The sequence below is a fragment of the Tachypleus tridentatus genome, chromosome 11, assembly GCF_004210375.1.
Source record: "Tachypleus tridentatus isolate NWPU-2018 chromosome 11, ASM421037v1, whole genome shotgun sequence".
In the NCBI taxonomy this organism is placed as follows: domain Eukaryota; kingdom Metazoa; phylum Arthropoda; class Merostomata; order Xiphosura; family Limulidae; genus Tachypleus; species Tachypleus tridentatus.
Window position 1 is genome coordinate 22792731 of NC_134835.1, and position 13589 is coordinate 22806319.

Sequence of the window (13589 nt, forward strand, 5' to 3'; positions counted from 1 at the left end):
GCAGCTGGTATTAAATTAAACTTTAAAAGAGAATGCTTAAAAAATTGGTTGAAAACAAAAATATATTTTCCTATCGATAATATAAAAAATTAAGGGAAATGTTTGTTTGTTTCTTTAATTTCGCGCAAAGCTACACGAGGGATATCTGCGCTAGCCGTCCCTAAGTTAGTAGTGTAAGAATAGAGGGGAAGCAACTTGTTATCATCACTCACCGCCAATTCTTGGGCTATTCTTTTTCCAACGAAGAGTGGGATTGACCGTTACATTATCACACCAACACGGTTTATAGGGCGAGAATGTTTGGCATGACGGAGGTTCGGAACTCCGACCCTCAGATTACGAGTCGAGTATCCTAACCACCTTGTCATGCCGGGCTACCTGTTTAATGAAATCATATAACTTTTTAGCCTTTAATGTAAGACTTTTCAACTTAAAAGGCTTAGTCAGACCGGGTGCTTGGGGTGCTCGACTCGCAATAATGCTCAAATGTACTCGCCCTTTTGGCCGTGGAAGGCGTTATGTTATGACAGTCAATCCTACTGTTCATTTCTAAAAAAAACGAGCTCAAGAATTGGCGGTAAGCGGTGATGATTAGCTGGTTTTTCTTTAGTCTTTCACTGTTAAGTTAAGAACAAATATGGCGAACAGTTCTCACGTAACTTTGCGAGAAATTCAAAACAAGACAAACAACTCCAGCTTACACTCTTCAAATAATTAATCAAATTAATTATCACTTTCTGTTTATTTATACTGTATTTATTTTTATTGTGTAACCTTATTGTTAAATATTGTTAACATTGTTTCCAGTTTTATTATTCATAAAGCTGCATGATTATCTTGCCCAGAATGTGTAACTTTGCGCGAAATTCAAAACAAACAAGCGCTAAATAGGGTTCATCAGGCCTAACAAGCTGGATACCATAAGAATGGTTTCATACTGGAGTACGAAATCATATTATATCTTGCCTAACCCCTAATGCAATATAAAAGTTTTAAAACCTTCTGAACATACAATACTGTATATGCAGTTTTAATTTAGAATATCGATCATAAGAGCCACTAAGTTTCGCTCATTCTCGTTACTTACTGAACTGGGTCATCCAACTGAGGTACCACTGGAAATTTCTCGTGTGAAGAATACTATACAAAATATACAGAAATCTTTTTTTTTCTATTAGAAAAGTTGCTATATCTCTTATTTCGTAGATAAAGTAAAAATCAGCACATTCGGAAAGCTGGCCCATACTGTAACATCCGTGTTAATAAGTTTTATGTAAAATGTTATCTCACAGTTTGTGTTTGCACTAATTGTGAAGATAAGTATATATATTTGACACTGAAACATACTTACGTATCTTGTGAGTTTACCCGAAAACAACATTGTTAGGCACCTCAAACACATCTGGATACACTTCTGTGTATCTTAATTATTATTAAGTGCCTTGTAAACATCGTACATGTAGTGTAATTTATACATTCTGTGGCTAGTGAACACATGTCGATAAATATTTTTAATTGATCTGTGAACATCTCGATGGTCATTTTTACTTACCTTGTAAACAATTCAATGCTGAAAAAGACATACTCTCCGTTTTGGACCATGTTGATCTCTTCCGCAGCTAAGAGAATTTCTCGTACAGTATCCGGTGATCCACAGATAAGAATGACTGAAAGAAACAGATAATCCGTCATGGAAATACTAGTTAACAATGAAAATGTTAAAGTAAAAACACTTATAAACCACATATGATAGTAATATAAATGTATTAATTCAAATTTTGTTATAGAGAATTCAGAAACGTTTAAACACTAAATTATAGAGCTGGTGATTTCAATCTCGAAATATAAAAACGTTCCTGGATAAGAGTTCGCTTCCATAATCTCTTTGATCTAAAATTTTGAATTTCGCGCAAAGCTACTCGACGGTTATCTGCGTTAGCCGTCCTTAATTTTGCAGGGAAAGCAGCTAGCCATCACCACCTACCGCCACCTTTGAGGCTACTATTTTACTGACAAATAATGGAATTGACCATCACAGAATAACGCCCTCACGGCTGAAAAGGCGAGCATTCTTGGTATTATGAGGAGGATTCGAACCCACGACCGTCAAATTAGGAGTCGAGCGCCTTAATCACTTGACCGAGCCGAGCAGGTAACAAAAGAGTCCAAATATTCCTACTTTAGTTTTCAAATCACAACTAAAGCCATAATGTGAGTTTGGATCGTATTAGTTTGAAAAATTGACACAATAAATCTTATACAAAAGAGTAAAAAACATAAGAACAAAACATGGTGTGAACCAAATATAAAGAGAGAAAAAAACACAGTTTTTGAAGGAGTTAAAAGTGACGATGTTACTAGCATGGTGAATAGTTATCACTTCCGTTTATCTTAATTATATTGTAGAGGAAGTTAATAAAGTGTACGGAAAAAACAGCCAACATTCGGTGTTAATTTCTAAATCTTGTTTCTTTACTTGTGAAAAATTATAAAATAGTTAGGATATTTTTCTTATCTCTGGTCTAGATACACATTTGATTTGAGAAAATGAAAAGTTTCTTACTCTCGTGTTTTTTATCTATCGTTTATCTCTTGGCCCTGCATGGCCAGGTGTGTTAAGGCTTGTAATCTGAGGGTCGCGGGTTCGTATCCCCGTCGCGCCAAACATGCCCTCCCAGCCATGGGGGCTTTATAATGTGACGGTCAATCCCACTAATCGTTGGTAAAAGAGTTCGCGGTGGGTAGTGATGACTAGCTGCCTTCCCTCTAGTCTTATACTGCTAAATTAGGGACGGCTAGCACAGATAGCCCTCGAGTAGCTTTGTGCGAAATTCCAAAACAAACAAACAATCTTTTATCTCCTATAAGTCGCCAGCCCATTTAATGAATTCTGATACTGAACGAAAAGTTTATTATAAGTTTATGTATCTAAATAGATACACAGTAAAGTTACGGTTTATACACTGAAAACCTGCAATATACACACCTCTAATTTCGAGAGACGCAATGAACAAAGTAAGAGGAGAGAAGAAAAAAAAGACCCCTACATTTAATTCGTTTTTTATAACAGTTTTTAGGCCTATTGGATTTCTTGTTTTCAAGTTAAAACCTTAATGGTGTTACTTTTGTTTTCTATAACGTGTGAACAGCGATACCATGAACTCATATAAAAACGTATCCATCATTATTTCTTGCCAACACAGTTTCAAGCTATGATAAATATATGTACAATAACTTGCATATGATTAAACGTATAACTTTTTTAGTTTTGAAGTTGTCTGAATGTGTTATGACGAGTCATTACTTATAAATTTTTATATTGAACTACCACATGTATACGTATGCTGTATATTTATGTAGATATATGCCGGTGTATGGTGGACATACGGAAGTTATTAAAGGATTTTGGAGTCTCAGAATGTCGTCACCGTCCGTGTCACCAAGTCCTCCCATGATTTTTTCTGACGACCGTGAATTTTGACAATAGTCTTGAATGACTTTATATTGCTAAAACTTCAAAACTAGGCTGCTGTGGTCAACGAACAGTACTAATCTCTGTGTTTTTTTTTCACATATTCCATTTGGTGTAAGAAGACGAAAGTTTTCTAACGGCTGTTTCGACAGTCTAATCGTATATTAACCCCTAATAACTGTGTTCAGCGACTTGACCGGTTCGCTTTCGTATATTAGAGATATACAATGTTGAATGAATATATTGTGAAATTAACTTATCTATACGCGATTTGTGTTGCGTTTCCAGACTGAAATCATTCTTTGTGTACTGTTGCCTAGGGCATGTAACCCACGTTGTGTACTGTTGCCTGGGGTACGTGACTCACTTTCAATCCTTATCTTAGTGTTGGTGGATTTTTAACCCTGTTACAATACATCGCACTTTTCTTTCCATGGCTGGAATAGGACCTGTTACAGGTCTTTTTTCTGTGTGGTTTTGAATCCCCAAGTTGATTCACATTTTTTTGTTTACGAACACCATTAAGAGCAAACTAATATCCCGTCTTAGAAATTTTAACACATTTTTATAATATGAGCGAATAAATATTTTTCATCGGAAAAGGCCACGAAATATAATCCTTTACAAAAAAAACAACAACAACAACAAAACGATCAGATGTTGATGACACTCTACTTACAAAACTCTAAATAGTTTTAAATGTAGTTCTGGTACATTCCGTTCCTCTGCTGTCTTATATTGGCTGTGGTTGTTGTATGTCTTTTTAATTTGGATATTAAATATCGCTTCAATATGAACCGTATGTATAACTACATCATATAAAGAACAACAGGAACACGCAAACTCAGAATGAAAAGTACAGAGGGCATCCTCTCTGGGCTTTATTCGTGGATTTCCCCAAAATCAATGTTTCGCATCTAAAGTGTTATCTGCACAATTTATCTGACACTTTTGTTAAGTGAGATGCAGATTAATTATCATAAGTAAACACATGTTTCTTTTTATTTATTTCATGAAATATTACAACAACAACAACAAAACTAATCACGAAACAAAACCTGAATATCAAAATAGATTAGTATCAAAAAAGTGTTATCTGTACAATTTATCTGACACTTTTGTTAAGTGAGATGCAGATTAATTATCATAAGTAAACACATGTTTCTTTTTATTTATTTAATGAAATATTACAACAACAACAACAAAACTAATCACGAAACAAAACCTGAGTATCAAAATAGACCTCAAAATTACCACAAACAATAAAGACATTTCAAAACACGTAACGTCATTACTAAACATCTATTACCAGACAAAGCTAAGGCTTCAGTAAAGTCGTAATATGTCATTTGGCTCGCGTAACATTAAAAATAATTCTTTTCGCGGATAACTTTGCTTCTACAATTTGCTGGAATGCACCTGTTTCCTTCCAGAATCTACTATAATGTGACAGTTTCCTTCCAGAATCTACTAAAATGTGACAGTTTCCTTCCAGAATCTACTAAAATGTTTCTGTTTACTTCTAGAATCTAATAAAATGTGATAGAGCAGCTGAAAGTGCTGTTTACCGAAAAGATTCTTGACCTTCAACCTTTGTTGTTGTTAATTTAAAAAAATTCTGAAACATGATAACTGGAGCCTGAAATTACATTGTCAAGGTTGTCTGGAGCTTAATTATATATATAATTAACCTTGTATTTTTACATCAGGTAAAAGAGACTTCTATATTCTGGTGACCCTCAGATTTACGTGTATAGAAACTGTTTTTAATGTACTTTAGCTTTCATTGGATTTTTTTATCAATTTGAAAAGAGTTACATACAACGTATATATATATACGTATATATATATAATAGCTTACAGAGCCTCAGACTGGAATGCTTGTAGAGATGTTTTAAGTTAAATAGAACACGACAACAATAAAAAACATTCACTAATCAAAACGAGTGCGGTCCTCGTACTTAGCCCTCCCTAGGCCCACTATGGCCAGGTAGTTAAGGCTACACGAGGGCTATCTGCGCTAGCCATCGCTGAGTTAGCAGTGTAAGACCAGAAGGAAGGCAGCTAGTCATCACCAATCACCGTCAACTCTTGGGATACTCTTTTACTGACGAATAGTGGGATTGACCGTATATTATAACACCCCCACGGCTGAAAGGGCGAGCATGTTTGGTGTAAGGGAGATTCGAACCCGTGACCCTCAGATTACGAACCGAGTGCCCTACCCACCCGGCCATGCCGCACCTGTAAAAATATACCTTAGAAGATGACCTAGTATAAGTGTTAATACACATACCAGCCGTCCTGAGAAACACAAATAAACTATTTAACACAATGTTTGTAGAATAAGGTTAAACTGATTATCACGCACGTGTTTTGCCTTTAAGTAGATTAAGCCTAATAAAGGTAAAATAAAGTGTGTTTACGTTTAAAACGATGCGAAAATCTCGAAGTTTTATCATACTATGATTCAAAGACTATATTTTCTAATGCGTCAATTTTCATAATATCGTGCGATTTGTGACGTTGCTTGTTCGCATAAACCAGGCTGTAAAAATGAAAATAATATTTCGTATTAATATGAATTATTCATCATAAAGTTAGTATTCTATAAACGTGATATAAGGAATATTTTCATTCCTTAGAGAAGGAAATTTCAAAATAAACCAGAAACGACTCATTTACGCAACTTTGTCTTCCCTTCTTTTTTATTTTTCTGCAGTCAAGTATCTATCGTTATTATTTTTAACTTGACGTATGTCTGTAAGATGGCAAACTGAAGTGTGAGTATTGAAACAGTTTTTAAAAAAAATGTTCAAGACTGAACTGGCCAGATGAGAAATGACAGACATTTAACACATGACGTACAACATCCTGAAACTAAAAGTTGAGTGGGCGTTTATCTGCTACGTGATTTAAAAACAACAAAAAAAGTGTTTAAACTGAAATGTTTCGCTAAAGGCACCACAACTGCCAAGAGTTTCTAATGTAGGAATTACATAGGTAGGGCTGAATAGAACACTTACATAACATGTCTTTGTAAAATGTACAGACTGTAAGCACGTCAGTTTCAAGTGTGAAAATATGGTAAAAGCACGCTCAACACAAAGACGACATGAAGTGTACATAACTTACTTACGCTAGAAATGGGTCGTGCTAGAAAATACGCTTGGGAATGCATAGACAGTTCTTTTTAAATTATACCAATCATCGTCTTTGATGAAGGTCGATAAGTTACTGAAGAGGCTAGAATGATAACTGTGTGCATACGGAATCGGTCATTTTGACAGCTGTAATGATGCTTATGACTACGTGCACGTGTTAATACGGTTCATATATATATGTGAGTGAGTCCATCTCACACACACACAGTTGTGGTAAAATCGAAATTCCTGCACACGGCCCTAATATGTGTACTTAAGATGGTTTTATAAATAAAACTGGTTATTTTATCTAACTGAAAATTACGGAAATTGCTCATACACGCAAGAGATGATGGTGGTGTCGATAAAACGTAAAGAACAAGTTGCTTACGTAATGCCCCCCTAGTACAGCGGTATGTATACGGATTTACAACGCTAAAATCAGGGTTCGATTAACTTCGGTGGACTCAGCAGATAGCCCGATGTGGCTTTGCCATAAGAAAACACACACACGCTTACGTACATATATTCTCCACATAAACAGTATCATAGAGAAAGTGTCCAAGTCAATTTTAACTGAAAATTAAATGTACTAAAACCGTAACCTTAAATGAGTCTACGGATTTATAACGCTAAAATCAGTGGTTTGATTCCCCTTATTGAACACAGTAGATATCCCAATGTAGCCTTGCCATAAAACACACATACGTATTACACCCTTGTGCAAATTAATTGAAACAAATGGTCATTTTACAATATTTTCAGCATGGCAGCCGGTGTAGGCTCGCTGGACCCGCTGATTTCCTTTAATAGTCATTTTTCACACAGACGGCGTCATAAGCTGTGTTTTGCAGAACGGTCGATCTATTTTTTGGGATAAATGACAAAATTTTGAGAAATATTACGCCATTCAATATTACGTTAGAAGGGCAAGGATACCAGTCAAAAACAACTTCTTACCAACTCAATGAAGAATAAACGGTATCAATTGGGTGTGAAATACAAGAACTGGACACAAGAACAATGGAGGAAGATGTTATTCAGTGACTAGACTCATTTCTTCGTACAGGGTCAAGAAGTCTGCACGTTCGCAAATCTCCAGGTGAGAAACTTCGAGAATCTCACATCAATCAGTTCGTAAAACATCCCTTGAAGGAGATGTTTTGGGGCTTTTTCAGCTACTATAGCGTCGGAGGCTTACATATCGTAGAAGGTATGATGCGAGGACCACAGTTCATCGAAGTTTTGCAGAGAAGAGTCGTTCCAGAATTGAAAAAGAGATTTTCAGATCTGGCATTTTTCAGCAAGATCTGGCTCCGTATCACACATCGAAACTTGTGAACAATATTATGACTACAACGAGAATAAAGGTGCTGGACTTGCCTGGAAACTCTCCGGACTTAAATCCTATTAAAAATCTTTGGGCAATTTGTAAAGAAATACTTCAGAGAAAAGACCGTACTACGAAAGATAAGCTAATTGAGGCTATACTTCAGGTGTGGTACCGCAATCCAAAAGTTAGTAAAGATTGCAGTCAACTCGTGGACTCGATGCCAAAGCGGATTAATGATCTTCTGAAAAATAAAGGCGGTCATATCATATATTAATTTGTGAGTAATTTTGGATTCTCAGAAATAAAACGTAAAAAATGGGAAAAATCGTAATTTTCCGTCTTGTTTCAATTAATTTGCACAAGGGTGTAAATATTGTATCTAATTTAACACTGAAATACAATGGTTTTGATTCTGTAATACATAAACAATGCTTCACTAATTCATTTGTTCGTGAAGATATTTGTTAGTTAGCTTGTTTACTTATCCGCAACCCCCCCCCCAACATTTAAGATCAAATTCAGCTGGCATATTCGGAGTGAACATAGTGTTGTATCTATCTATATGGCGTATTCCTCTACCAAGGAGGACTAAAACACCCTGATGGGTGTATGAGGTTTGCATTATTTGTTATATTTCTGATATTCTTGAAATTTGCAGGGGTTGGGACTTTTTATACTCTCTTTTTCATATTTACAAAAGGGGCTTAAGTGTCAAAGGTAACTGTAGAAGTGAATACTTGGACACATTTGAACCCCACAGCGGGGTACGATAATTGTATTCTATTCACAATAAATCATTGGAATGATAAAAGTGTTTTGTAGAATATAAATTAGTTTTATTAGCATGCTATTCCAGTACCACTTCCATACAAAAATAAGTACAAGTTTGCAATTTCTATAAATCTTGCGCGTTTGACCCGTAAGGTTGCAAAACACTTGAGTTGTTTTGAAGCAGTTGTATTCACACTAATATCAGATTTAATGTTCGTTATGTTTCAAGAATGCATTCAACTGATACAATGCTTTATATGAGTCTTCTAAAGTGAGTAAAAGAATATATTCGTTGAGTTCGGCTGTGGATAAATCTATACGTTAGAGAAACACCACCGTACTAAACGTTCTACTAAACAATGTCATTATAACAACCTTATATTCCTGTTCTAATAACAATTATATTTAACTGTTCTTTAGAAAGTGAGTTAAGATGAGACTTCAGAATAATAAAACACGACATAAAATATACATCATTGCTATAAATATGTTCTTATGAATGACTGTCAAAACAATTAACATTCTAATAACATGATTGTCAAAAATGTTGTGATAGTAAAACATTTTCGAGAAAAAACATGTTTACGATAAATTGTTATTGAAAATGTAGTAACTGGAACCGTTGCCCTAAATTAAAAATGGATTTTACCTCATTATATTCGGCCCGGCATGACCAGGTGGGTTAAGACGTTCGACTTGTAATCTGAGGGTCGCAGGTTCGAATCCCTGTCTCACCAAACATGTTCGCCTTTTCAGCCGTGGGGACGTTACAATGTTAATCCCTCTAATCTTTGATAAAGAGTAGCCCAAAAGTTGGCGGTGGGTGGTGATAACTAGCATGCCTTCCATCCAGTCTTACACTGCTAAATTATGGATGACTAGCACAGATAGCCCTCATGTAGTTTTGCACGAAATTCCGAAAAACAAAAACAAAAAAACAACCTCATTAGATATGTATATAATTGGTTTGGTTTCAACTTCGCACAAAGCTACACGAAACCTGTTTGTGATAGCTGTCTTTAATTTAGAAGTGTACAACTAGAAAGAAGGCAGCTAGTCATTACCACCCACCGCCAACTCTTGGGCTAGTCTTTTACCAACGAAGAGTGTGATTGACCGTAACATTATAAAAAGGGTGAGAATATTTGGTGTGACTGGGATTCGAACCCGCGACTCTTGGATTATAAGTCGAGTGCCCTGGCCAAGCCGGGTCATGAATATAACATATAAATATTTGACCTGATTTCGAAAGAGTATTTCTTACTAGCGTTTTGTATGAAGTAACTTTAGTTACTGTGTTACATAATAACTGCATATATAAATGTATGGGCACATGTTAATTTGTATATTGTCTTTGCTTTTATGTTAAAACAGTCTCTTCTCGTTTGCTTATAATTTAAATAAAAATTAACTTGTTATTATTACTTAAGTGACTTTAATATCAGTGGATATAATGAACTTAAACTCAAAAGAGATTCCTTTATTAATAATGTTGCTTCGTTTGACAGAAAGCCCTTTTGAACTTTTATAATTACCAAATTTTTTCACCACTCATGTAAACTGTTATGAATTTTTTTTACTTTCGAAATGTTTCGAAGCTGATTTTATTTTTCAGTGATTAATGCATTCAGTGGCTCAGTAATTAACGCATCAGGTTTCGGATCGAAGAAATCAAGGTTTGAGACATGATACTTTATAAACGCGCTCTTGATTTTCAATTGTAAGCGCGTTATAAAAAATTTCAACCTATTACTTGGTTGAAAGAACAAAAGGAAACACTTAAAGCTGAATGGCTGCCTTCACATTGTCAATACTTCATAATTGGTGAGGCTATGCCTGAACCCAAAATCTACTTAACATACGTGGGAAAATAAAAACTCCTCATTCCAAATACAATAGATTTCGAATCATTAAACAAATAGATGAGGTTCTAATGTATTTACTAAGTAGAGACATGAGCCAAAGCATTTAAAGAAACTAAAAGTTCACTATGTTGAAAAGATGGATTTATCTTTTCAAAACTTACCTTTCATTTGATGTAAAGTTTTGTACAACATCACAAACATTTGTCGCTTATATTTTATAAAATGCATAATATCTTAACACACTACGTTCTATTATCCATATTTATACCGTATATAATATCTTGTAAAAGTAGAGTCAGTCATACCATGCCCAACAGTGAACCCAATCGTGACTCCCAGGATTGAAATACCACACAAAAAACGCGCAGAAGTCAAGCGTTTGGTTGGTAATTACAGGTGTGAATGTTAATTCAAGAACAATAGATATATATCAGCATGAAGCTGCATTAATGTAACTGTTCAAAGACCTCCTTTCAGAAGAGGTGACTAACCCGTAAACTTGAAATAGACGTCAAAATCACAAATAGTAGAATGTGCGCTGTGCTAATTAAGTTTCAGTTTCAGTTTTCGGTAACAACTAACGATCACAGAGAGAAGAACATTATCATAACTTTTACATACCATCTAGAATGAAACATGAGAAGGTACTATTACTGGTTTGTGGCTTTATATCAACGAGATATCATAACAAGCTTGTGGCTATGTACCAACAGAAGATCAGTACAAGTTTGTGACTATTTATCAACATCATATCATTACAATTTTGTGGCCACATATCACCAAGATATCATTACATGCCTGTGGCCACATATCACCAGGATATCATTACAATTTTGTGGCTAAACATCAGCATATCATTACATGTTTGGGGCCACATATTACCAGGATATCATTACATGTTTGTGGCCACATATCATCAAAATATCATTACATGTTTGTGACTGTATACCAACAAATGGTGTCAGTGAACTACAAAAATCGATAACATCCATACTGCTGACAGAAATAGACATATTCTGATCCATCACGGCCATTCCCACTGAAACACGACCCACGAGATGAGGATTGATCTTCCTGAAACACGACCCACGAGATGAGGATTGATCTTCCTGAAACACGACCCACGAGATGAGGATTGATCTTCCTGAAACACGACTCACGAGGTGAGGATTGATCTTCCTGAAACACGACTCACGAGGTGAGGATTAATCTTCCTGAAACACGACTCACGAGGTGAGGATTAATCTTCCTGAAACACGACTCACGAGGTGAGGATTGATCTTCCTGAAACACGACCCACCAGGTGAGGATTGATCTTCCTGAAACACGGCTCACGAGGTGAGGATTGATCTTCCTGAAACACGACTCACGAGGTGAGGATTAGTCTTCCTGAAACACGACTCACGAGGTGAGGATTGATCTTCCTGAAACACGACCCACGAGGTGAGGATTGATCTTCCTGAAACACGACTCACGAGGTGAGGATTGATCTTCCTGAAACACGACTCACGAGGTGAGGATTGATCTTCCTGAAACACGACCCACGGGTGAGGATTGATCTTCCTGAAACACGACTCACGAGGTGAGGATTAATCTTCCTGAAACACGACTCACGAGGTGAGGATTAATCTTCCTGAAACACGACTCACGAGGTGAGGAACGATCTTCCTGAAACACAGTGATTCCAGGTACGTTACAAGTGGGGTAAAATGACACCTTCACGGTGAACCTTGATGGAACATTTCTAACCATGGCGTGAACAACACAATGTCCCGATAGAACAATTTTAGAGTCCTTGTGGGCTTATGTCGAAAAGACGAAAAAATAACATCTTGAAAATATACTGTTTCTGCTTTACTTATTTTTTACTGTATAGCAAACTGCTGATTATATTAATTACTAATAGGCGACTGACTGTTGTTCTATTTAGCTCCACTTAATATCGTTTTGTAAGGGTGGATGATTGAAGTTTGATTAATAGAAATGTCAAGGTAGTTTCCTTTCAACTTTAAGTAACTTAAAGGTAACTATATGCCTTCTCACAACTGGCTATCAAAGGCGTACGGTTATATGGAAGCACTCTACTATACCGTACACAATCAGTAAACAGTACCACAGCTAGAAAACCACGAACTGGATTCCAACTAAACAGCCAACATAAAATAAATGTGCGAACACACAGTGAAAAGCTGAAGAGGAAAAGACATCTTAAAAATATTCATTAATGTAGTATTACATTTGGGTGAACAACAATTTGCATTTGGAGGTTACGATGAATTATTAGAATCTGTTAACCAAGGCAACAGTGGGAGATTGGTAAATTTGTGCAAGAAATATCATCCATTATTAAAATTACATTTAGAGAAAACTAGTTGAGTTTTTTTTGTTTTTTTCTTGCTGGTCAAATAGAAACAAGAATGACTTGGCAACAGAAACTGATGGTTTTTATGAAGGTGTAATAAATTTATTCAATAAAAAACGGAAGATGGAATTCACATATAAATATGTGTGTGTGTTTTTCTTATAGCAAAGCCATATCGCGGCTATCTGCTGAGTCTCCCGAGGGGAATCGAACCCACGATTTTAGCGTTTTAAATCCCTAGACTTACCGCTGTACTAACGGGGAGCTTACGTACAAATAACGTAAGTATTGAATATGTCTTGTTTTTATCTTTAAATAGAAGTAATTAATTTTAAGTATGATTAATTATCACATTGCTGTCCTCTACATATGTTGTTTTTTTTATTTCGTAATCTAGGTTTATACTTTTTTTCCCCCCATCAGGACAAATCACCACACACTTCTGCTGGCTGTAGACAGTGAAAGGTAAGATAAGCTGAAACGTTGTGGGTGTGAGCACTCAGCTTCGTACACTTATCTGATTTTCCATGACGGCTGAGTAGATTAACATCAGCACTTGGATTTTGTCTGATGGTTGGGATATCACGAACGAATTTGGGTGTTATTACCACAGACATCATACGTCACGACAATAAGTGGAAAA

General features: G+C 35.9%; 1 protein-coding gene across 1 annotated transcript in view; it reads right to left on the reverse strand.

The window, feature by feature from the left end:
* Window positions 1–1079: 1079 nt before the first annotated feature.
* Window positions 1080–13589, reverse strand: part of LOC143231315 (atrial natriuretic peptide receptor 3-like) — a 77311-nt gene continuing 64801 nt past the window's right edge. The window contains exons 3-4 of the mRNA XM_076465865.1: window positions 1553–1667; window positions 1080–1140 (exon numbers count right to left, since the gene is read on the reverse strand). Coding sequence (XP_076321980.1) covers window positions 1080–1140; window positions 1553–1667 — 176 coding nt within the window. The remainder of the gene's footprint in view (window positions 1141–1552; window positions 1668–13589) is intronic.